This window comes from Parasteatoda tepidariorum, chromosome 4 (genome assembly GCF_982258835.1).
Source record: "Parasteatoda tepidariorum strain Cologne lab strain chromosome 4, Ptep-v5.0, whole genome shotgun sequence".
In the NCBI taxonomy this organism is placed as follows: domain Eukaryota; kingdom Metazoa; phylum Arthropoda; class Arachnida; order Araneae; family Theridiidae; genus Parasteatoda; species Parasteatoda tepidariorum.
In genome coordinates, this window is record NC_141758.1 from 92,694,824 (window position 1) to 92,722,508 (window position 27,685).

Consider the following 27,685-nt stretch of genomic DNA (forward strand, 5'->3'; position numbering starts at 1 on the left):
CATCCATAGTTCTTAATCCACAACCTGAATGATCTACAGAAAGTGTGTTACTAACTGGTTACCAAAATGCAGTATGCAATTCATAAAAGTGATCACACGTCAATTCGATAGCAGTTCGTCTTACTTGCTAAGCATTCGCAATTGCATGCAGTGTGCCGTAGTTTATTACCGTTGTGCTAGAGCTGCAGAATGGGTTATTGACGACGATCTGCGAAACATCCATGAGGTTGATCCGAAGACATGTCATCATAATTTTGATCCTTTTGGAGGGGGTGTCTCCTCTGATTTGGTAGTCCAATTACCTACGAGCGAAATTGAGCATTTCATGGTAGATCAGTTCAACGAGCACCGATACTGTACACCTTCGGTCCCTTCGCATGCAAAGTGGTTACCCGCAACCAGAAAAGCTTGACTTCGGTTGATTTCCTGGTGACCACGTCTTAGCTATCAGCCCAATATGGGCCGCATGCAGTGTATTTGCTCCAGAATGCGAATGCTTGCTGCAAGCGAAAATGAGAACCAAATTGGTTAAAAATATTCAGCCCAGAAAAATTGCCCAATCCTGCTCGCACTCGCATGAAATAATACAAAATTTAACGCAGTAAGAACGGACCTTAAGCAAATCAAGTTTCTTATTTTTACGTGGCTCAAATCAAGCAGAAATAGAACGTAAATTGTTATCAATTGAACTCGATCAAATAATTTGTTTACAAACAACCATTTAAATCTCTATTTTTAATCATCTTTTTATTAATTATTTTGGAACTTTATTTTTATTAATAAATTCGACGATAACTTTAGAACTGATTTATAATGTCTACTCGATTGACACCAGAGAAGTAATTTAATTTGCATTACACTTGTATATAACGAACTCTCTATTTTGTATTAATCTGTATCATTTAATTATATTTTCATATCTATTTGTATAGCATTTAGCACGGAAGAGTGTATTAAAATATATTCCTTTATTTCATATGAATGAATATGCCTTTCTCTTTGTTGGAACTTAACAGTGAAGAGAATCCATTTAAAACTGTTGTGATATGACAGTTGATTGTAAATTTGAACTGATAGAATGAATGATGAGATATATGAAAAAGAGAGGGATGGGGGAAGTATTCATATTATGTTTGAATGCACCAACTAAAATCATTCTGAAGCTAATAAGTTTTTACAATGATAGTGACTATGTCAGAAATCAGGTTCATCTCATGTTTTGACTTACATGATGTGTTTTAATTATGTATTAACTTAATTCTAGATACGTTTTTCTTTGTTTTCAGCCTAAATTTTTTCTTGTTACTTTTTCTCAACTTTATTCAAAAATTTAGAAAAGTTCATTCCATTTCATTGAAATTTAAAGGATTTTAAATTAGTAATAGGTAGGTGATATATAAAAAATTAGAAATTGAGGTGGATGTCTTTTGTATTAATCTGTATCAAATTTGAACTGATAGAATGAATGATGAGATATATGAAAAAGAGAGGGATGGGGGGAGTATTCATATTATATTTGAATGCACCAACTAAAATCATTCTGAAGCTAATAAGTTTTTACAATGATATTGACTATGTCAGAAATCAGGTTCATCTCATGTTTTGACTTACATGATGTGTTTTAATTATGTATTAACTTAATTCTAGATACGTTTTTCTTTGTTTTCAGCCTAAATTTTTTCTTGTTACTTTTTCTCAACTTTATTCAAAAATTTAGAAAAGTTCATTCCATTTCATTGAAATTTAAAGGATTTTAAATTAGTAATAGGTAGGTGATATATAAAAAATTAGAAATTGAGGTGGATGTCTTTTAAGTCTTTTTATCTGTTTACAAACATTTATAAATAATATTTCGGCTAATAAATTTTTGCAGTTGTCGAAAAATAGGTTGAACTTTATTTTGACCTACTTGATGCATTTTAATTATTAACTCAATTTTTCTCCTATCCGAGTAATTTTTTAAATGGTCTTTTTCAGTTTAAGTAAAATATTCAGAATGGTTTATTATGAATTATTTTTTTAATGACTTATTAAAGAAACTTATTAAAATATGAGTATTGAACATTGATAAGGATGTTATTAACATATAAGGGAATTGAGTAAGACATTTTAAAAGTACCTAAAAGAATGTTGATAATAGTTACAGACAATTTCTGAAAGGCTTACAATGTGTTATGGACATCAAACAAAACTTTATAACCTTTTTATTATACCTCTTTTGTGATAGAATAAGGGTTACATTATTTAGATTGCATGCATTATTTTTTTTTTCAAATTTAAGTTCTAGTTTGTTAAAATTACTCTTTTTATTCAGGTTTGAAGATTATTTTAATAGTCGAGAGAAGTTCATAAGGAACTTTTGTTTTATATTTTGAAATAAATATTTTTTTTTCCTTGTTTGATTCAGTTAAATTTTTTTCTAATTCATACATTTAGTGCTTTTTTGTTTAGTGTCCATTGCAATTACAATTTTATTAATCATGTAAAGCATAATGTGATGCATGCTAAGGGCATAGACTAGACAATGCTTTGTTGCTTATATTAGAATTTTTTGAAATAGATTGTTCGTTTTATTTTCGAGAATTTTTATAATACATTTTACTATAATTAGTATGGAAAATTGACTAGTCTTAATCATACCTTTTTTTCATTAATGGTCTCATTTTGCAGGCATAAAAGGGGAAAAAGGACAAGAAGTCAAGACGGCTTGTTAATTAAAAAATTAAAACTTTAAGAAAAAATAAATAATGTGTTTGAAACTATTTTAAAGAAAAAATTTAAATTAGTTACATACTTATTTAAAGTTTTTCTTTCTCTCTTTCTTCAGCTCTTTTTTTTATTATTTTTTTTTTTATTATAGTGTATATCAACAGTCCTGCAAGCTTTAAATCAATGCTAAGCTTTAAATCGATCAATCTATCAATAGGAATAGAATAATAGTGAAATAAAACAACAAAATCTAGAAATATTAAGCAAAAACAAGCATTTAACATAGCATTTTCTTTTACTGTTTTTTATCTAGAAAATTCAATTGTAATTTTTAATGTTTGAAAGTCAGAAGAATCTCATGTCTGCATTTAAATATCATTTATCTGTATTGCTTCTACCTTACTTATAAACTAGCGAGTTAAAAAATTTCTTTTATGTTGATATGTATTTTTATTAAATAACCTAATGTTTTTCAGAGGGGAAAAATATATGCTTGACAAATTGCTGGAAAAACTGGCTGGTGCTGATTACCCTTATTGTGAAGAAGTATCGAAATATGAGAGATTAGCGAAGATAGGACAGGGCACATTTGGGTAAAATATTTTAAATTACATAATAATTTTTTGTAATTTGTAACACAATGAATTGTAATTATATCATATCACACACAGTTATTTATTTTTGCTATTTCATTTTGTTTATTACTTTAGCTTGTATTCTAACTTAATTTAGTTTTATTTTGTGAACAATGTGTGTACATCTTTTGCATAATTATAAAATTGATTAGACATTCTTCTTTCTAGTTTGATTTTCATTCAGTAATTTTATTACATACCTTCTATTTGCCTATATATTATTTTATCATAAATATTTTAATCATAAATTATTTTGGTAATTATTTGAAAATCGAATGAAATTGTTTTATTAAAAAAATGTACAAGTTATATAGATTTTTTTTTTATGAAGCTTAACAATTAAAATTAAATGCTTTAACAGCCAATATTTTTAAACATAATATTTTATGTTCTTTTCCTTTGTATTAGGTTCATTATGAGATTTATTAGAAACAAATATTCAATGTTTGTTTCTCCTTGAAAATTTAGAAATAATAACCATGTCTTGACAATCTACTTAACTATATTCAGTCATATATTTTTTATCTGAATCATCTGTATTTAATTTTTTGTTCTAAAATCACATAATGTATTAAAATTAATTCTTTATTTTATAGATCAGAAATTTTAACTTATGTTCAAATATATTTTTGCTTTTAAAACTTTATTTTTGTGGATGGAATTAAAAAAAGAACATTTGTGTTTCAATTTTAAATTATCAATAATCCAAATGAACAAAAACTTAATTTTAATGTAAATTAAGAAAAAGTGTTCTTTAAAAAGTCTAGAAATATCCCTTAACTTACCTTTTTCTCATCTCGAAGAATTTCCCTGAGAATTTTTTAATTTTTTTTATGATGCTTCTTTACAAAATTTTCTTAAAATTATGTTAACATATAGGTTTATTTATTTTTTTAATGTAATGGAAGATAATAGTTATTATTTTTTTCCCTTAAAGTTAGGATTTTCTATATTACATTGCTTCGTGAAATTTGCTATGTGTTCTGTTTAATGGGTTGCGTGCTTTCTTATTTTTCTATTCATTTAAAAAAAAAAATTTTTTTGTCACTTCTTCAAACTCATTTACTTGTATCAACCCTGAGATAATTTCTCATAAGTGTCTTTACTCTTAACAAACATACTATATGATAATAGATAATTTCTCATAAGTGTCTTTACTCTTAACAAACATACTCTATGATAATGTCTCCTAGCAATTTTGATTAATATTATTTAATGATTAAGCTGTAAAATTTGGATTTTCATTATGTTAAAATAAAAATAAAAGGCATGAATTATACAAATTCTTATTGATATATTTGTAGTGCATAAAAAAGGGCTTTATTTTTGTGAACTTTTTTAAAATGTATCTTTTAAAAATGGCTTCCAACAGTTTAAACTTGTGTAAAAACTATCAATTAAATCATAACCAGATGAACTGGAAAATGAATGCAACTGGAAAGCTCCCAACAGATCTATTTTTAAAAGCATCCATTTAATGTTACAATTATGCTTGCTTACATTATAAAATATTTTAGGGAAGTCTTTAAAGCCAGACATCGGACATCACAAAAAATCGTTGCCCTGAAGAAAGTTCTGATGGAAAATGAGAAAGAAGGAGTAAGTGCATTAATAAAACTTTTTACTTTCTTGTGTGAGCTTAGCCATTTTGTTGCTTGGCAACAATGTCATTTTGAAGCTATTTTTTTACCTCTCATCGACATTCTCCCTTTAAAATAAATCCCTAATCATCAAAAGTATACTCTAACATTAATTATCACTTGGCTCCAATTGTAAATAATTTTAAAAAATTTGTTGCTGTTTTGAAATTTTCAGTTGCCTCTATAAATGCTTTTTAGTAAATTTAAAATATTAAAATTTCTTTTTTTATATATGAATCATGTTTGAATGCCTAATTTTGAGTATTACTATTTTTGTAAAAAATTTTTTCACTAAGATTTTATTCCTCAATCAGCTTTCCCTTTATATTGATTTTCAGTATGTCGAATAAAATAAGCGAAATTGTGTAAAATAAGTGGAATTGTGTATTTTCCAATTAATTCTCTATTTTGCTCATTGTAAATTCTCTTGTTTCACTGCAAAAAGAAAAAATAAATTATTCATTGATACGGTGAGTTTCTTTCTCTTTTTTTAATGTATTCCTTCTATATAACCTTATAAATATGTATCTAAAATATACTGTCGCACTATAAGAAAATAAAAAAATTAATTTATTGATTTTGATTGGTTTTGATTTAAATCTTGTAAATATTCTATTACATATCAGAAATATATGTCTATTAAAAATATTATGTAATAGTTAGATTTTTTTCTTTTCAGATTTTTTCTTACATTTACCTACATTGTAAATTTTGTTAGGTATCAATCTACTTGAGCATTATAATTATTGTTTTACTAATTTTAATCTTTCCTAAATTTTTTTAATTATCAGATTTTTAATATGGCTTCCTTTTTTTTCAGCTAACTTCTTTTTCTACCTTTTTATCTCTACCTGCTACCCATAAATCATGTAATTATGTCACATAGACCTAGTTATGTCCATAGATTCTTTTGCATACGCTTTCGAATAAATTGTGTGAATTATGCGTCTATTTTATTTATTTACTTATTTATTTATTTGTCAATAAATAATTTCATGTTTTCCACGCTTTTATTACATGATTGAATTTTTTTGTATGTTTCTCTGAAAGTGTCTTAGTAAGAACCATATCATCTTACAAGTTTTGCTTAAAAATAAAAATTGAAATTAAAGGTTATTGCTGCAATAAAAAATAAAATTATTAATAATAAAGTATATTGCATTTGGAATTTGAATATATAATAGTTGGTGAAATAAAAAAAACATATTTTATTAGTTTTATATAGAGAAAATAGAGGGGAAGCAGCTAGTCTGGGCCATTTTTATAAATTTACCAAAGAAAGATTGCTAATCATCATTATGATTATATCCATTGTGTATTTTTTATTTAAAATTTGAATGTTTGTCTTCATTATGAATAATAGATAAGCTAATTTAGTCTTATATTTTTCACAATATTTTCAAGTTTCCATTTGAGCTCCATTTCCACTCTTGCCCATTTCCCCTATATGTGTTTCTAACAAATAGTTTTTTACTCTTATCAGTAGAAATGTTAAGGGTAATTTTTTTAAAAATTTTCTTTATTCTTTTTAAATTTTTATCTAATTTTATCAAAAAATAGTTATTGATTAGAAGCTTTTTTTATAGTGCAAGAATTACAAATTTTATGATTACCATTTTTAAATCCCATTTTAGTTTAAGAAATTGGATTATCATTATTTTTTTTTATAAACGAAGATATTGGTTGAAAAATAGATTGGTGAGATTTTTTGTGGCTAGGACTTATGTATAAGCAGGTAATTTTATAAAAAGAAAGATATATTAGTTCTTTTAAAAGCTTTTCCATGTCAGCTTTATGTGCATAATTTTTATAATTATCTCTAATTAATTTAAAATAATCTTATTTTTTTCATAGTTATTGTTTTTAAAATGCTTACTAACTAACATTATTGAATTTTTCCCATGCTTCCTATAAAAATAACGGTAATGTAAAATAAGTAATGTATTAATTCTTTGTTCAAATTGGATCTTTATTACTATTTGTATTGTTTAAGTTTGCAGTATTAAATTTATACCTGCATTGAAAAATTTGTTAATCCTCTGAGCAGAAAGCATTTTGGAAAATTTTTATGAAATTATCTTTTCTTTGAACTACGCCATTCAACATCAGTTGAAGATAGTTCAAACGAAAACAAAATTTGGTTTAAAGACTCAGAAGGTTAAATCTATTGCTTATTCAAATTTCTATAAAATGAAAGTGCAATTTTATTTAGTTTTTGCCTGTTAATTTTTTCTCAGTTTCCTATCACTGCTCTAAGGGAAATCAAAATCCTACAATTGCTTAAACATGAAAATGTGGTGAATTTGATAGAAATTTGCCGCACTAAAGGTAAATATCAAAACGAAGGTAAGATAAACTATTAGTTATTGTTTATTTGTAATTAATAATTTAGATCTAGCAAGCTTTTACACTAACTTTGTTATACTAGTAATCAGGAATGTCATGATGTATTACTTGAGCTTTTGACTCATTATGAAATTTTCGCTAAGTTTTTGTAAGAATAATAATGTTTATTTAAAGATGTTTTATTAAATAAAGGCATGTAGATTACCTTAACTAACTTCTTCTAAAATTAATTATCTATTGTAGCTATTATTTTGAAAAATATTAAAATTACCATACAAATTGTTCAATTTGTAGAGTAATTTTCATAGTATGATAATGTCATGAGCGTCACTGGGGGCCAAAATAATAATCATTTTGGAGATTTTTAGCAAATTTAAAAAAAAAAAATTCTTATGCGCGAAATTTAGAGAACTATTATGACTATTTAATTTAACTTCATCCTCCTCAAAAATTGGGTTCTGCGACACCCATGTATAGTTGATATAGTTGATCTATACATTTATTATTAATTAATAATTTATTGAATGTTAACATGTTAATTACAACATTTAATTAGTAATGTTGCATGTAATTATCTTGTTAATTTAACGTGTTAATATTAATTTTATAAACAATGAAAGAACATTTATTAGATGTATATTTGTTTTTTATAGTATGCGCTATATGTGCATGTTTTATTATTAGTTTACATTGTTGCATGCAACTTCAAAAGAGCGTAAAAAAAGAGGATATTTTAGAGACACAGAAGTGTTAAGAAGTAAATTCCTTCATTGTTGAATGATTTTTTATTTTGTTAATCTGATGTCATTAATTATTTGATCATAATGAACTAAGCTATTGAAAAATCCACTGAGTTTCCACCAATAACTGATGGCCGATTGAAACCTACTGATTTTATACTATTTGAACACACACCATTATGAATATTTAAAGGTGTAACATATTTAAGAATTTATTTAAAGATAAAATAAAAGAATTATGTTTTTCTTATTTTATTTCAAAGTTAAGAACACAAGCAGATACACAAATAAAATATGATGTAGAATAAAAAGAATAGATATTATTCCTGAAACTTAATGATTCATGCGAAATATAATAAAGACTGTTGATGATAATTGTGATTAATTGACAATATGTAATTAATAAACAATGTACGACATTGTTTATTCTGTATTTATAAATAAGGATTAATTATTTCATGTGTAAATTAATTTCTAATCAACTTTTAAAAAAATTCGCATATTAGTGGTCAATTTTCTTCACTGCATTTTCTGTTCTGTTGCATGTAAGCGATGATTGCTAAAATCAATTGTTATCTAGTTAGTAAATCTTGTTAATGAGTATTGCATTTCTGAAACTTAATGATTCATGCAAAATATAATAAAGACTTGTTGATAACTATGATTAATTAACAATATGCGATTAATGAATTATATACTTCATTGTTAATTCTGTATTTATGAATGGGGATTAATTATTTCATGCGTAAATTCATTTCTAATCGATTTTTAAAAATCCCCATACAAGTGGTCAATTTTCTTTGCTACATTTTCTGTTCTGTTGCATGTAACAGATAGTTGCTAAATTCAATAGTTCAAATTCAAAATTCAAATTTTTACTTATCAAGTGATTCTGTTTTGTTTGCTTTTGTTAGGACTTTGATAAATAACAACTTATAATACAAGTAACATGTATTTAATGAATAGATTGATAGTAAGATATTCATATTTTTTCTGATATAATTGTAACATATTAAAGTGCATAATTGTTTTTAATTGTACTTGGAACTTTATTGATTTGTATTTATACAATTTTTATGATATTTTAAGTAAATTGGAATTTTTATTATTAAATTTCTGTTTTCTAAATATTTCTGTTATCCAAAACCATTCCTGAGGATTTTTTTTCTTTTCTTTTTGTACACATGCTTGTTTTATTCCCTCCTTATTTTAAATTATTACGTTGCTGCAACTCAACTTGACGAGAGCTTATCCTATATTTATTAATTATTTTAAGTAATTTCTTAGGTGTGGCACTCCAGGTGTGAGAGCAAAACTCTTTGTATAATTTTATTTTATCACCTGTTCTTAAAGCAATCAATATTAATTTCAGTATTCATGTAATTTTAAACCTGATCTAAAAGATCAAGGAATTATGACATGGTGAACAAACTTGTCTTTAGGAAGAACTTTATACTGCGCTGCGGTTTATTAAATTCATGTACGTTCTGGGAATAATTTATTTCATAAACTGGCTGATTTGTTAACATAAATATTTTCTGAAGTTAAACTTTACAAGTACATTGAAAAATATATTGGTTACTACATTAATATTTTATTTTTTACCTAAGAACTGGCCAAATTGTTTTTAAAAAATATTACTTACAATAACAAAATAGTAAATAAATTATGAAAATGATTTGCATTTTTAAAAAAATTCAACTATTTTTTCTCATCGAAGTTTTCAGTTCAATACAAGAATTTGTCTAGGTCAAATTTACTGCCGTTTAGCGGTACATTCACAACTTTAGGGAATTCACAAAATACTTTTTCTAAAAATTTTATTTTTTGTATTTCATAAGAAACGATAAATCCATATTTTTACTGTATTTTTGTGCCTATTTTTTAATATAATTTTCAATTTTCACAAATTCCATAAAATAGGTACTGCTCAGAAAAACCTTGACAGACCCCTGCAATATAAAATGATAAAATTCTGGAATAAAAGATTATTTTTGGGTATTACCAAAAGATATCAAAAAAAGGAGATAGCTTACCTCCACCAAGAGGCCGGGAACACTTCGTAACAATCCATAGACTTCTAAATAATTGCAGTTGAGAGTGAAACATTCAATATTAAATTTTATTCACAATCACAAACATATGGACACACACAACAAAAAAACAAAAACATGCTTCGCATCGCAGTTCTAAAACAGTTCTCCTTCGAACCAGAGTGTCAGTGTGTGTGGGAGGAGTCGGATTAGCCTTGAGCACGTGATTATCACGCGCTCACTAGATGAAATTAACTGATAGATTAATGATTTTAATTGGAATTTCCAACATCCTCCCACCTTTGAGTTTTTACACCAAGAAACTCAAATACGCTTTTCCAAAACATCCTTTTCGTTTTCCCCAACTTCAAGGGGAAACAGCCTCGATGTTGATCGTAGAACTTCACCACCTTTTGTCTTTAACTTTACGAGTCTGATGTTTCCATCTCGTGACGTGAACACTTCGATGACTTTCCCTAGAGGCCAATCCAGTCTCTTTGTGTTGTCACTGGATATCAGCACAACATCGCCTATTTTGATAGGTGAAGAATTTCGCATTTTTCTATCGAATTGTCTCAGCTGTCCCAAATATTCCGAACGAAAACGTTTCCTCAGATCTTGTCTCAACCTTTGACGGTAGGCAAACCTTTTATTCAAAGATTTGCTGTCCAAGAGATCCAGGTCTGGTAGTCCAACTTCTCTGACCTCTTGAAGGAACACGCTGGGAGTAAGAGGCACTAGATCACTAATATCTTCACTGACGTACGTGAGAGGTCGTCCATTGATGATACTTTCACAATCACATAAGACAGTATTTAATTCTTCGAAGTTGAGAGACGTCCGACCTAAGACTTTGCGAAGTATTCGCTTGAGAATTCCAATCAAACGTTCCCAAAAGCCACCCCACCAAGGTGCAGATGGGGGGATAAACTTCCAGTTAATCTTATTCACTGCACTGTTTTTAGCTACTGCATCCCAATTAATCTTTTTAAGAAGATTGTTCGCTCCAACCAAGTTTGTTCCGTTATCAGAGTAAACGATAGCTGGTCTTCCTCTACGAGCCACATATCTTCGAAAAGTCTGTAGAAAACTTTCAGTGGACAGTGAAGTAGTCAGTTCCAGATGTATTGCTCTAAACACAGCACAGGTATAAATGACAATCCACGACTTCTGATTTTCTTTCAGATAGAGAGGTCCTGTAAAATCTATTCCTGTAATTTCAAATACAGAAGCTGCTCTTAGACGGTCAACAGGCAATGGAGCTGTTGGAGTTGCGATTGGTCGTGAATCAAATCGTTTGCAAATTATGCACTTTCTGATAGCTTTGCGAACAGTCTTTCTGAACTTCAGAATCCAGAACTCTTCTCTGAGTTGGGTCATTACAATCTGAACACCTGCATGACCAAGAGAACAATGTTTCCAGTGAACAAGCTTTTCAACTATTGGATGATCACTTGGTAACACAGTAGGAAATTTGAAATTCTCCAAGTCGTCTTTTAACGAGAGTCTAGTCTTAATTCGAAAAAGTCCATTATCATCCTCAAGAACTTGGAGATTCTGTAGTCGTTTATCATGAGATCCTGTGAAAGATTCTCGCTGTGCTATTTTTAGCAACGAAATTTCAGTTCTGTTCCTTTCTTCCACAGTTATGTTTCCAAATTTTCTATCATCCTTCTTCTTCTTACAATTATCCAAAAATCTGTAAACCCAGGAAATAACTATTAGTAGTTTAGAGTAATCGGAGAAAAGATCATAAATTTTGTCTTCATTTTCTGTATTTGTGACGCTTACAACTGTTTTTCTTTTTTCTGCATTTATAATTTCTTCATCAGGAAAAATATTGGACTTAGGCCAATAGTCAGGATGGTTTTGCAACCAGGAGGGTCCTTGAAACCAGTTAGACTTTGCTAAAGTTTCAATACTGCATCCTCGGGAAGGCAAATCGGCAGGATTTGATTGACCGGAGATGTGATTCCAATCATCTGGGTCGGTCAAAGTTCGAATTTCTTTCACACGATTACACACAAAAGTAGCCCAGTTTTCATTCTTCTTAATCCAGTAAAGCGCATTGCTGGAATCAGACCAGTATCGTGTGGCAACTTTTTCCATTCGTAAACTTTCTTTCACAGATTGGCAAAGTCTTGCTCCTATGTTACATGCTAAAAGTTCTAGCCTAGATACTGATATTGGGTTCAGTGGGGCGACCCTTGACCTAGCCTGTATTAATTGACAAGTAATCGAGTCCGGTGCTTCACTCCTCAAAAATACGCACGCAGCATATGCTTTTTCGGAAGCATCACAAAATACGTGCAATGTTATTTCCCTAACTCCCTCATTTTTATCTAAACATCTGGGGATAGAAATATCATTTAAAATTTTGAGTTGATCTTTCCACTTAATAAATTTCTTAGCCATCCAAAATGGCAACTCAGAATCCCAAGACAATTTCAATTTCCAGCATTCTTGTAATATTAATTTTGGTATTAAGGTTACAGGACAGGTAAATCCAATAGGATCAAAGATTTTGTGTACGGTTGACAAAATATTTCTTTTAGTTACTGGTTGATCATTTGCAATGGGATCTAAATCTCTTAAATCAATGGATAAAATGTCCTTTTTACTATCCCATTTTAAACCCAATACAGGAACTGTTTTGGATTCGATCATTTCAGATTCAAATTCCTCAAAAGGAGTATGCTCCCACCCACGTAAATTAAATTTTGCGGAAGCGAGAATTTCTTGTGATTCATGAATAAACTTAACTAATTCTTCTTTATTTTCAACACTGTGTACACAATTGTCTACATAAAAGGATTTCAAAAGTTTTTGAGATGTTTCTTTATATTCAGAAGAAACATTATTCAAATGGAATTCAAGAGTAGCTCCTAATAAGAAAGGACTCGAGGATATTCCAAAAACAACCCTTTTATGCTGAAAAATTCGCAAATGTTCTTTTTTACCGTTCTGCCACCATAAAAATTTTAAATAAGCCCTATCTTGTTCATGGAGTCCGATTTGCAAAAATGCCTTTTCAATATCGGACACAACTCCATATTTTCCTATTCTAAACCTGTTTATGACAGATGGTATAAGTTCTACTAAGTTGGGCCCCTTTTCTAAACAGTCATTAATAGAAGGCGACTCTTTATCTCGAGCGGAGCCATCAAAGACGGGTCTAACCTTCGTTGTCGAATTTTCTTTAAAAACAGGGCGGTGAGGTAAATAGTGTTCGGGTTCAGAACAATGCGCCTCCTCTATGATACCCTGATCTAACCAGTCATCAAAAATTGTTTCGTATTCAGTAATTTTGCCTAATTTCTTAAGGGATTTTACACAATTTTCGAGTCTTTTCTCAGAAATACCCTTACAATTTTTTAAGGGGGGATGTCCATCAATCCAGGGCAATCGAACTTGATACCTCCCCTCCGAGTCTCTAGTTACGGTTCGAAAAAAATGCTCTTTCGCCGATTGTTCTAATTCTTCCCTAGTTTTTTTCTCACTGGGGTCAGCAATACCAAGTGTGTCTAACCGCCATAAATCTGAAATATTCGCATCATTCACATGACAAGATAGTACGGTATTTGTACTATCTTGTTCTTCTGCCTTATTATTCTTTCCCATTAGAGTCCAACCTAATTTAGTTCCAACGCAAACCAATCCTGAACTAAGTTCCTCTATTCCCCCACTGAGCAGTTTGCCAGCGATGTCAGCCCCAATTAACAAATGAATTTCTAAGGGAGAAGATTGATATAACAACTGATCATTATAACCCTGTGTAGTATCAGTTAAAAATATGCTACGAGATTTAAGTTCTTTTATATGAGGGAATAAATTTATTCTAGAAATATTAGAACAAATTACTTCCTGATCCAATACCTCAAAATTACAATGATAACTATTATCTACATTACTTATATGAGCTAAATATCTTCTATGATTTTCTGTCTTTTTAACACCCCCAAATAAAGAATGCAATATAGATTCTTCACCGATAACATCATATTCCATACACGTTGCAGCGTATTTCGATATGTACGATCGCTGCGAACCCGTATCAATGAGAATCCGAATAAATTTGGTTTTATTATCCCCTCGTAATTGTGCTACTAATGTTTGTAAATAAACCTGGCGCATGCATGTAGTATTAGTTAAAGAGCTTTCCGTAACGACTTTTTCTTCCGATCCCTTTTCATTAATTTTATTGCCATAAAATTCTTCATTCATTTTACACATAATTAACAAATGTTGCCCATTACATTTCAAACAATTAACTTTATTTTTACAAAAGCGCCCAATATGTCTAGGTTTATAGCTTAAGCATCGAAAACAGACACCCTTTTCCATAAGTATTTCTTTCTTTTTTTCAAACGGTAAATTCATAGCATATTTACAATCTTGACTTAAATGGGATTTATTACAAAATACGCACTCATCCACTTTCGAATTTGCCAGATGTGAAACGTTTTGTTTTGAGCTATTAATTAAATCAGCGGCAGATATCTTATTCCTCTGGAAATGGTGAGTCATCGGTTTTCTGTTATGATTTTCTAATCCGAAAGGGGAACGAGCTATCAATAATTTTTGTTCTGATTCTATTTCCTTTTTCAAAAAATTTAAGAGATTAGCTAATCTATCATTTCCAGAAATCTCTGTTTTTAATTCACTTTGCGCCCGTTCATATATCTTCAATAAATCGCTTGGCAAACATGACTCAATCAAGGGATATAACAAAATGGCGGAAAAATTATCTTTCGCTACGCCCAAAGATTTAAGAGATCACAATTGCCCTTCTAATGTATCGTACAATCTGACTAAGGAATACTTTTGACCTTGAGGATTTGAATTATTTATTACTAAAGCAAGAAGTTCTCGAATATAAACTTCAATCAACAAATCATCCCTCCCAAAACGCTGTTTTAAACATTTAATAATTTCTTCATAATTTTTTCCTGAGGGGGGAAATGATTCTACTAATTGTCTCGCTGCCGAATTTTTTACAGTTGATTGAATTAAATACTGTAGCTTATCGTCATCCTCAATGTCCGAATCTTCGTGTATTTTTTTGAATTGCCCCCACCACTGAAGCCATTCCTTAATGTTTCCATTAAATTGTTTCAATTCTAATTCAGGAAGTTTGAATTTGCGCGGCGAATTAATATTTTCAGTAGAACTTTTTAACACGGGTTCTTCTATTTTCGGTTTTTCTATAATATTCAATCGTCTCTTTAATTTAGTACTGGTTTCTAGAAATCTATCTTCGTACACAGTTATTGCGTCATATTCTAAATCAAAATTATCTTGCGAGCATGTTTGATCATCACTTAAAATGGATAAAAGTTTAAAATCCAATTCTTTCAATTCTTTGTATTTCTGTTCTAAAAGGACAATTTGTGTGGCCAAAATATCGGGATCATTTTCTTTCAATAAATCTAACGCCTTATTCAATGCCTTTGAGAAATTACTTCTCGCTGGCGTTCGTAATTTTCTAACACTCTCAACTGACATATCTAATTCGTATAAAGTTTCATAAAGTCTAATAAAGTTCTATTCTAGTCTTTCTAATTTCTTAAGTCTATGTATGTCTATTCTGATCCCGGCAGGGATGCCAGATTTTGGGTATTACCAAAAGATATCAAAAAAAGGAGATAGCTTACCTCCACCAAGAGGCCGGGAACACTTCGTAACAATCCATAGACTTCTAAATAATTGCAGTTGAGAGTGAAACATTCAATATTAAATTTTATTCACAATCACAAACATATGGACACACACAACAAAAAAACAAAAACATGCTTCGCATCGCAGTTCTAAAACAGTTCTCCTTCGAACCAGAGTGTCAGTGTGTGTGGGAGGAGTCGGATTAGCCTTGAGCACGTGATTATCACGCGCTCACTAGATGAAATTAACTGATAGATTAATGATTTTAATTGGAATTTCCAACAATTATGTTTCTCTAATCACCATTCCCAATGTTTGTAACAGTTCGTTTTCAAAACCTATAATTTGCATTTTATTCGTTTTTAGCTTATGCATACACCAAAAATAAATTCAGAACTAGACTAAACGTCATCCCAGGCCTAAATATTTAACTGTTTGTCACAAAAATTATTATTTTTGGTCTATTATTGGTAAAACAATGACTGAATAAATTTCATTTTTAACATTGAGTATGATCAAAATAATTTATAGTTTATTATTTATTTATTTATTTTTTTTATCACAATTGCAAATTTTAACTTGGGCTTCTGCCAAAAGATGCTCAATCATTTTGTGTTCCATATTCGTAAAGAATTTGGGAACCGCTTTCTAAGACTAAAAATTTTTCCAAATCAATTTTGTTAATTTAGTTATTAAGTACGTTAAAATTATCATTCAGAATTCATTTAAATTATATAAAATTATATTAGTTACGTCCATAAAATATAATCTAAAATATATTTTAATCAAGTATCTTTTAATGGAAGTAAGAATTTGAAAAGTCTATAGTGATAAGAATCGTTGAATGAAAATAATTGGAAGTGATATCATGTTTATTAATTTTGGCTGTAAGTAGAATACAGTTTTAAAATGTGGTTTTTGAATAGAATTTTTTTTTTGTAAACTGCCTCTTAGTGCTCTATACCTTTTTGTCACAAATGCACTTAAATGTTATTTTAACATATGTTTCTACATAGTGCATTCTGCCATATTTTTTCCAATCTCTTAACATGTTATTCTTTTTCTTATTGTATTTTCTCATTAACTTATTAGCGGGTTTTTTTACTTGATGGATTTTTCCTATGCTTTTCCACTCACTTGATATGTTCTTCTACTTTAGTAGTGTCTTAAATATGCAGCAGTATATATGCATACAAAGCATCACTTTACCCAAAGATTATTATTATTTTATGTGCGTGTGTACTTGATCTATGATTATTAAAAGTACCATATTAATATTGTAAAGAAATGTTGACATTTTTGGGATTACTTCTTGTGTTATATAAGTTTGGAATTCCATGCAGCATCACCATTCAATCGTTCCAAATCAACCTTTTTCTTGGTGTTTGATTTTTGTGAGCATGATTTGGCTGGCCTATTAAGCAATGTGAAAGTTGTGTTTTCCATTGGTGAGATTAAAATGGTTATGAAACAACTCTTGAATGGACTGTACTTTATTCACAGTAATAAAATATTGCACAGGTGAGCAGTTATTAGCATTTTTAATTTCTGTTTATTTTGAGCTATCTTCAGTGCTTTCCAAGATAAAGAAATTTATAGTTATGTTGATTATTTTTAAACTTTAAAATATGAATAAACAATAAAAAAAATTTATTCTTACAGTAAATTAACTAAAAAATTTACTTATTTGAGAATTATTTTTATTAAAAAATATAAAGATTTTAGTATTTTTCATTAGTATTATCATAAGTATCATTTTCATATGATAAAAAGAAATACTTTGTTACGAAAATATGTAAAAAGAAAGCCCTATGTAAAAAGGCTTAACAGGTTATAAATAGAAAGATTAAAAAAAAAGGGAAAAAATCAAAGCAACTGGTATTTCTAAATTATTAGTAATTATTTTAAAAGCAAAATATTTATTACTAGTTTTTTTTTTGTATAGTGCAGAACCTCTTATCCGGAAATCGGAAAACCAGATAACCGGAATGAAAGTCGGAACCGTAAATTAATTTTCTTCCATTAAAAAAAATTGTTTTTTTTTTTTTTTTTGCAAGATTTTGAGCCCATTTTGTTATTTAGAGCGTACGGAGTATCGAGTTGACGAAAGAACTGATTTAGAGGACGGATCAAAAGCCGTTTGTAGACAAATCTCACATAAGCACAAATAGCTTATATATGTTATTAATGTTAATAATAACATTAATAACATAAATAAGCCTGTATATAATTTTTATTTCATAATTTCTTTCCTTAGTTAAACTTAAGTGTATTATTGTTTATCATTTTTTATTATTTCTAAAACTATTTAAAAATTATTTTTTAGTTTCGTTTTATAAAGATTAAAAAATCGGCATTTTGTAGCGATTCAGAAAACCGGAAAAATCAGTTATCCAGAATCGCGATGGTCCCGATCGTTCCGGATAATCAGTTCTCTACTGTATTTTATTTTATTCAATATTTAATATGTGTGTGTTTAATAATGTTTTTGATTTATTTTCGTTCTGACTAAAAAAGAAATTTCATTAAATTGAATTTTTCAAAAAGAAAAAAAAAGTGGTATGCGAACCTTCTAGTTTTAATCCTCCAACTGTTGCGACTCATGCGCAAAATTGTATAAAAATTTCCATGTTATGGACTACATTTTCAACAGAGCTAAAGCTCAGGTTTAAGTGCATTTTTTTATTAACTTTAAATAACATGTTTTTATAAAATTATTTATATCAAAACTTTCCATGTGGGCAAATAATTTAAGTGCGAAAGTTAAGATGGTATTAATAATAATTTTATAAAAAATGTATTGATGGAATTTGGTGACAGACCTTGTTAAAAATTTTACACATAGATAAATTTTTTTAACTTGGCTATTTCTAGAGACATGAAAGCAGCTAATATTTTAATAACCAAGACAGGAACTCTGAAACTTGCTGACTTTGGATTAGCTCGAGCTTTCAGTGCAAGCAAAAATGGACAACCAAACCGATACACTAATAGAGTGGTTACTTTATGGTACAGACCACCTGAGCTCTTGCTTGGTGAGCGTAATTATGGACCTTCTGTTGATATGTGGGGTGCTGGTTGCATAATGGCCGAAATGTGGACTCGTAGTCCTATCATGCAGGTAAATAAATCTCTAAGCATCTTAGAAAGATAATTGTCATCTTAACACTTCATGTAATTTCATTCTAATTCAAAAATTACTTGCTATGGTCATTAATCAAATAAAATAATTTATATATTTTTGACAGTTATCAGCATGAATTAAGCACTTTACTTGCTAAATGTTATATTTATCAGTGTCATGCGTTTATCACCACTTCCTAATATTATTCTCTGTTATTTATTCTTTTGTTTTTAATTTAGATTACTGTTTAAAATTAAAAGCTTGAAACTATAAATGTTGTTTCTTCATCTTATTATAAGCAATCACAAGACATTACCTTATTATGCAACATTTTATGATAAGCATATTTAGTTACAATTCTACAATTATTCTACAGAAAATATAGTAATGCTTACTTTCATAATAATTTTTATGTAAAACTGGGTTCTGTATGTAACTAAAATAATGAATGCATTAATTGCATTATGTTAAGCATTAATTACTTTATGTTATATTAATTACAATAACTAACAAATCATTTATTATCATTACTTCACAAAATTTTTTTTAAATATTTGCTTAGATCAACATCTGTTTTTTTTTCTTCCTTGGATATTTTGTTTGTTTATTATTGAATCTACACTTAATGTAGTAGTAATTTTCCATGTTTGTTTATTTGATAAGAAAAACTATATTTCAAAATTTGTTTTACGTTCTCAATTGATGTTATTTAGTAAAAAAGTTAAGTAAATGATAAGATTTTTTGTTAGCAGGTTATGATAACTTCAATTATTAATAAAACTCATAATTCTTGTTTTGTTTTTTAAAACTAATGTTTTAATTCTTCCTATAGGGTAGTACTGAACAACATCAGCTGACATTAATCAGTCAGTTGTGTGGCAGTATAACACCAGAAACATTTGCAGGTGTAGAAAAACTTGACTTGTATACTAAAATGGAACTCCCCAAGAATCAAAGGCGAAAAGTAAAAGACAGACTTATGGTATTTATACATTTCTTTCTTTCTTTTATTTACTAAGTTTTCTTTTAAAGAAAATGTACCGAATTCTCATTTTATTTTAAATTTAAATATATTTAACCCCATAAAACCACTAAAAGTGGTTTTTACGGTGTAAAATATGTACAATGAATGATTTTAGTACAATGTGTAATTTTGTGTTTTGTACAACGTGTTTTAGTACAATGTGTAACTTTAAAAGTTAGCTATGAAGCCTCTATTTGATATGCAAGCAACAGATCTTTACTAAACTCTAGAATGAGAACTTTACTAAAGTTCTAAGATCCATTTTATATAACTGCAGTTAATACTAATTTGGTATTTAAAACAATCTTGTAATGTTTTTTTTTTTTTTTTTGAGAATAATTTATAAGTATCTAATGTATAGCAGACAGAGCATGAATCAGTCAATATTTAGGCATGTCTGTTTTAGACTTTTCTGTTTATTAATTAAAACTGAAGACTTTTCTTTAATTGCTATTTTTTACTGTCATTAATTTTAGTAGTTAAGTAAATTAATTGTTTAATAGCACTAGAAATAAATATACTGTACCAAATGCAGTTGTTAAGTGTTCAATGTTAACCCCTTAACGATCGGTTAATTTTCAAGAAAATGGTCATAAAAGTGCATATTTTTTTATCCCTGAAAATTATATCAGTGCTGACATCTAGTTTGAAATAAACTAACTGTCTACAATTACCTTAAAAATATCCTGGTACTGCCACCTGGTGTGTAAAATGAGAAATACAATTTTTTCTGGGCAAAAGAAATGAATTAGTTTTATTCTTATTGGCGCGTTACTACTGAACACTCCAGCCCGGAAATATCATGGAAGCGAGAAATAGAAGGCGAAACTTCATCCCGTCATTTTCACGGAAGCGAGAAGGAAGGGGTTAAGAAAGTCAAACAGTGTTATAAACGAAGTCTGATGTAAAAGTAAGGAGGAAGTCAAGTAGTTGAACAAATACCTGGAGACATGGAACCTGCTTTAAGCTAAATTAAGTAAAATTCTAAAGGAGGTTTAATGTTAGTGAGTAATATTTAAAAAAAATAATAGTAATATTATTTAACAATCCAAGTATTGAGCCTCTCAGTAAAATTATTCTGTAATTACTTTGTTTAAACTTCTCTCCTATTGAATAACATAGAGTATCATTAAATAACATAGAATGCCATTTGAAAATTACTCATTTAAAGTATTGAGACTAATGCTCACTATGAAAGTAGGAATTTCTAAAAATCCTTTTGAAACTAAACTAAGCTTAGATTATAGAGTGGCCTGAAGAGTGGAAAATTTTGTACCACTTCAGCATCTAGGGTAAGATAAGAGACCTGTAAATTTTAATTCACTTAATTTCAAAATTAAAAAATCTTTAGTAGGTGGAGATGTGTGAGGCAGAGATTAAGATTACTACATTGTGGTTGGTCGGTCTCAGGTTCAAATCCCACTATTATAATTTTCTTTAGACATGACACAAAATTTGTTTCCCACCCTATGATTAGGACTTTTAAACTTCAGCCCATACGTACTTTGCCAGATTATTAAATAAAATTTTAATTGGCAAATTTTTGAAAAATAAATAATTAAAAAACATTACTGCTTGTATACATGGTGCGTAGCGTTTTTAAAAAGTGCTTAATTTCTATTTTCGTTTTATAAAAGTCCCTAAAGGTGCTTTTTTCGTTGGGTGTTTTTTAATAGAGCTTGATTTTCCCTTTTCAAAAATGAGATTTCTTTCTTTACCATGATGATTTTTGCCACGTATTGTGCAAAAGCATGTTTTTTTACATTGTTCTATTCAACGTTTTCACAATTCATCCAACACAATGCATTTCGTGTGAAATCGCCAATAATTTTACATGTGTGATGAAATTCTTGCAGGTCCGCATGTGCGTATACTGAGCTGGGTTAGGTGAGATTCTAGCATTCTCATATGTAACTCTGCTGCATTTCTCAATTTCAGGCTTCATTGTCCATCCTCACCAAAATAAAGATTGCGAGATTTTTCGGTTCGAAAAATCTTGCAATCTTTTTATGGTGGCTAATATAATCAAGAAAAGAGTTATTTTATCATGATCGTATAAAGTCTTAGAAAATTATTTTGCATTTTGTTAATGTATATAGTACTTACAAATATTTTTTGAGTGCTTAAATACTTAGAAGGTTCTTATTTTTTATTGAAAGATTTGGCTATGCACCCTTTTATATATATTAACTTTAAAATTAATTCTTTCTAACTTATTCTAATTTATAGATATATGTTAAAGATGCTCCTTCCCTTGATCTTTTGGACAAATTACTTACATTGGATCCTGCCAAGAGAATAGATAGTGATACAGCCCTCAATCATGATTTCTTCTGGTCAGATCCATTACCCAGTGATTTGACAAAGATGCTTTCACCTTATACTCAGTCTATGTTTGAATATTTGTTTTCAAAGAAAAAGAATGAGCACAATAGACATGCTGGACCAGGTGGACATCACAATAAAGCTCACCCTACTGCCAATGATGGCCAGTATCATGATCGTGTCTTTTAGACTTAATTGTTGCAATTGGAAATATTGCAACAATTTTATTCCATCAGTTTATGATGGCCAATTTATTTCAGGCTTGTGATAGTAAGTTGGGTTGTTGTAAGAAGTATTTTTTGTTTTTAAAATATTGTGTTCTTGGAACAAACAGATGGTGTATAATGTATTTATTATGTTGAATTAAAAATCGAAATTTTATTCCCTATGCTTGAAGTTATGAATTTCAAACCTGCACAAGTCTGTGAATAAACATTTTCTAAAAAAATTCTAAAAAAAAAGCTATTCCTAACAACTGTGTTGTTGGCCTTGGTTCAGGCTTCACAATTTAATTGCGAGACCAAGAGTGTGATAGTAGGTCGATATTTTTGCACCTGCTGCCTCTACTTCACAGTCATAGGATAGGCTTCTTGCCACCACCAGGGATAGAACCCTGGTCCTTCATAGTAACAGCGCAAATTACTTTTATTAATCATTCATTCGTTTAAATTCAATCATTCATTCACTCATTTATATTCATTCAAAACAATTCTATTCTGTCATTCATTCTTATTCCTTCATTAATTCATTTAAATTCAATCATTTACTCTCATTCACTCATTCAAATTCAATCATTCATTTGTTATTTCACTCGAATTCAATCATTAATTCTGATTTATTAATCATCATTCATTAGTTTAATTATCGAATTAATAGTTTGATTAATTAAATTGTCAAAATTAGTTGAATTATCAGCCTTTCATCCCTTCAGTGGGTTGATAAATGAGTACCAAGCATGCTTGGGAACTAAACACTGTGGGTTCCACTTTCGGCTAACCACCTAACCGGAGCATCTCTTCCTGCACCCCAGGTCGAGAAAACTGAGATGGGCACAGTAGGCTGGCCCTCTATGGGCTGTCGCGCCACTGAGTTAAGTTTTAATTGAATTAACAAATAATTTTATCTTTGATTGATTAATACTTACTCTGTAAAGGAATCAAGAATGGTGTGTGCGGTCCTTTTCACGTTATACTCACTTGTGTTGTTTTGAAATTTAAAACTTTAGTTATTTACCTTCAATTTTCTATGATCTACTTAAAAATGTATTTTATATAATTGTTTACTTGGATTGTGTATTAACTTATGTCTACACTTGCCTCAGTATACTGTTTTTTTATGAATTTATTTTAACTTTTACATTGTTACTTTTAGCAGAGGGAAAAAAATGTATTTATCTTTCAAGGAAGTGGTGAAATTTTAACTGTTTAAAATAAGTTTAGTGAACGTAATTAACTGTGTGTGAACAAATTCATCAAAAAAACTGGATCCTTGAAGCTGTTGAACTTCAAGGCATTTATTGCTTTTTGTGTTAAGTGACCAGTGAAGTATAAGAGAAAAAATTAAGGTTGGTTAAAACAATCTTTCAAGTTGACAACCATATTCATTGATATGAAATATTTTACTCGCATTAGGAATGAAAATATTTTACTCAAGTTAGGAATGAAATATGTTTGAAACTGTACAACTATGAACAATAGGGAAATTGTAATTTTAGTTTTGCAAACTAGGATGCAGAGTGTGAAGAGATAGAGTAAGACACTAAATTTCTTTTTATCAAAGAAAAAAAAACTTTGTAAATTTAAAAAAATTAATTTTTTAAAAGTTTTTATAAATATTAGATAGTTGCAATTTTTATTTTAGTTATAATCCAATTGTTTTGTTGGTTGATGTCAGTAATTATTTCTTTACCCAGTGATTGTGATACATGCCCAGATGTTCAGCGGCACAACATTAATGCTTCATAGAGGTCATGGAGTAAGGTCAGCTCACACTGTACATATGAGATTTTATACATAATTTGGGACAAATGAGGAGGAGCTTTGGCCTGCGTTAAAATCATTTAAAACAATCAAATTGTCAAAAGATTAAACTAATCTTCACAAACGGTTATTTTTTTCACACTGCTCACATTGATGACCCTGAACTGGCAAGAAAGTATTTATCGATACAAATTTAAATCTAATGGTTTGGTAATAATATTGCTTCAAATTGCAACGCAATTGTGAAAAGCCAAGCACATATTCTTTACAAAAGGATTGTTAAAGCTGTTTTTTTTTTCTTTTCTTTTTTTGAAAACTCTAGTTTTTTTATTTATTTATTTTTCTGGATTATTTGTTAGATACCATAATTTGTTGAAAATTTGCCTGTTACTTGTTGAAAATCTGTCTCCCTGTTGATTTGTTTGATTTTACATGTTAAGAATTGTCAGGATTTATCTGAATAATATTTCAGAATATGCTATGACAAAACGAAGCAAGTTTAAGATCTGTAATGCCCACAAATTTAATTTAAATTTTAATATTACTTACAATACTTCTTCTTGATCAGCTATTTTACCATATAGCATCTACCTATTTTTCCCCAGGAAAGATAACATATCCCACGTCGATAACAGATCTCACGTAGGATGAACAATTAATAGGTTGAATAAAAAGACATCTTTTACGCTCAACAGTATGACCTTGTGTCAATTGTGTATTATTCTGCGTTGTATAAAATAAATGTTTTACAAAAATTTATTTTTTTGTTTTTATAAGTTTAACGAAAAATATGAGATTGAAAATCATTTATTTCTCATAACAAGCTAAGACAATGTTTCACTCAATTTCGGGTGTGATATTATACTTTTTCTTATGCCTTAGTAACTTAGGATCTGACTTGAAGCAAATTGTAAGACATGAAAAATTTTAAGACTTACTTAAAGCAGATTATTATATCTTAGTATTTTTCAATCAGACACGAAAGGAATTATAATAACTAAGAGACTCAGAGCCTGACATAAAGTAAATTGTAATACAATAAGTGAAATCGCATGCGGATTTCCTCGACAATCACATGATAAATCGCAACCTTTTTAATTGTAAAATAAACAGTTTTAGAATATTGATGTTTTCAGTGTTCATTCTCAGTAACTAGCCCTGATGATTGGGAGTATATTCTGCATTATTTAACATTTGTATTCAACTTTTCAATGCAATTACAATAGAAGTTAGAAAATTATTATTGCTTACATTCTAATTCAATGTAATTTACCAAATGTTATTTTTATTTTGTGGCTGTCAAGCATTCCAAAAGAATCCCTAATTTTTATGTATGAGTTGACTAATATTTTAATAATATGTCATTGTGTGATTTTAATAAATTTAGAATGGGCTTGTTATATTTATATCTTAATTTGATGAAAAATTGTTTATAATAATTAAGTAGTTTGTTTTTAATTTTTGTAATTTCTTTTTATTTTAAAAATAAAGAGTTTCATATGTATTTCTGTTTGTTTTATCTAATGTAGGCAATAAGATAATGGTTATTGTCATTTTTTATTAAAAGGAATTACCATAGTTTTTTATATTAATAAAACAATTTTTTTTCCATTTTCATTAATTTGTTATATATATATGCACGCTTATCTTTTTATATCTATTATTAACATTTATAGCCATGTATGGGAGTTTTCAGAAAATATGATGCCCTTATTTTAATATGAAGCCCCATGGAAAAGTTATGCAAAAAATTATTAAGCATTCACCTTTATGTTTGCACTATTACTTATGTTCGGGACATAATTGGTTTTGGACAAAATAAGATTTTTTCTAAAAAAACTGAAAGCAGAAATTATAGTGCCAAATTATTAAAAAAAGTGAAAATAAAAAAAGTGAAATAAATCCTTATGCAGTGCAAGTCTGCAGTCAGATATTTACTCTCTCCCTCTTTGCAGTGTTTTCTCAACTCAGGTTAATAGTTTTGATGGAAATCAAGTTTTGAGGTTTTTTAAAACGGAAAGAAGTTTCTTCTTTCTTTTTTAAAGATTTGAGATAATAAAAAAATTACCTGCAGCTACTATTCTATAAATATGTGTAATTTTGCTCATGTATGGAAGCTTTCGAAAAAGAATTGACATCCATATTCTCATATGAAATAATCTTCAAAGGAATAAAGTAGTGCAAATAATAAAAAATTTGCAAACCGTTCACCGTAATGTTAGTACTAACTGCCCTGCAAATGAAAAAACAACCAAGTGCTTCATGATAGATTTCGAGAAAAGTAGCTTGACAACTATTTTTACTCTAATGCTAGGAACGCTAAACAGAGTTTTAGACAACTTATAGAATAATAATTATGATTAAATTTCTTTTTTTGCAATATGTAGTTTAGCATACAAAAATGTCAAATATGTAAATTGTGAATTTTTTGTCACCTAGGTTTATTTTTATATATATATTGGTACAAAATATTCACAATGTGTCCACCTGTATGTCATTGCTACGTAATATTTATGTATATACTGTATTCTACGTAATATTTATGTCGTGTCTACGTAATATTTATGTATATGCATATATACTGTATTTTGAACGAAAATTTTTTTCTTCTTTAATTTCATTGATCAATCATAGAATATTTTTAAAAAAAAATCATCTCAATATTCCTCAACACTTCAGCTAAACTCTCTGCTTTTTTTTTTCCAACGAGAAGCATGAGAAATGACGTCACTTTCATAGTAACATTATGTAATTTCATCCAATGGGTCACGGGCGCGTAACGTCACGATCTTTGTTTACAATCAATTGGGTGGCAAGCTTTGTGTCATTTCGAAATAAATTAGCAAATTTTACATATTTCTTAAATTTTTTAAGTGTTAGTGGTTGGATTTTTTGTGTAGAATAGAGTTCTAATAAACTTTATAGCAAGTTTCGGCTAAATTGTGACACTCTTTATATGAAATTTGTATCGATTGCTTTGGATCCAAATGGGTTACAGGTAGCTTGGAGAGAAATTTTTACCTATTGCTGTTCTTGTTTTGCTTTCACCATTCATTAGCCTGTGGAGAGTCATAGAAGAATGAAGTCCGTTAGTTTCTGTCTTGATTTTCAAATTGATTAAAACTAAATTAAACATAGTTCTAAAAGAAAGCAGCATGGAAATTTTAAAAAACATTTTTAACAATTAAATGCGAAAAATATTAATAAAGGTGAAAATAGTGTAGTACATTTCGATACAACTAAAAAGAGGAGGAAGGGCCAAAGGCAGGGAACGGTCTTCTCCCCAGATTGCTTATTCGTGCGTTGCGATAGCCTATTGCAAAACATTTCGTAAACCTAGCTTAAATATTTGTAAAAATATGGCTTTATTAATATTAAAAAAAAGTATTTATTTATTTTTGTCTTCTTTGGCTGACTGCGATTTGAATATCTTAAAAATTCACTAAGTTTGTGGAAATTTCCTAATGAGTGT

At 28.9% G+C, this 27,685-nt stretch overlaps 1 protein-coding gene across 2 annotated transcripts; it reads left to right on the forward strand.

The window, feature by feature from the left end:
- The first annotated feature begins 658 nt into the window (after nucleotides 1-658).
- On the forward strand, nucleotides 659-25,717 carry LOC107452323 (cyclin-dependent kinase 9). 2 transcript variants are annotated; one of them, XM_043048617.3, is made up of 8 exons: nucleotides 659-839; nucleotides 3,186-3,302; nucleotides 4,862-4,943; nucleotides 7,222-7,330; nucleotides 17,105-17,282; nucleotides 18,636-18,882; nucleotides 19,718-19,867; nucleotides 22,139-25,717. In XM_043048617.3, the coding sequence occupies exons 1-8, from the start codon at nucleotides 814-816 to the stop codon at nucleotides 22,421-22,423; spliced, it is 1,194 nt and encodes a 397-aa protein (XP_042904551.1). In that variant the 5' UTR covers nucleotides 659-813; the 3' UTR covers nucleotides 22,424-25,717. The 2 variants fall into 2 exon arrangements, with proteins under 2 accessions (XP_042904551.1, XP_042904553.1); XM_043048619.3 differs by having other exon boundaries at nucleotides 668-839; nucleotides 7,222-7,312.
- Nucleotides 25,718-27,685: the final 1,968 nt, after the last annotated feature.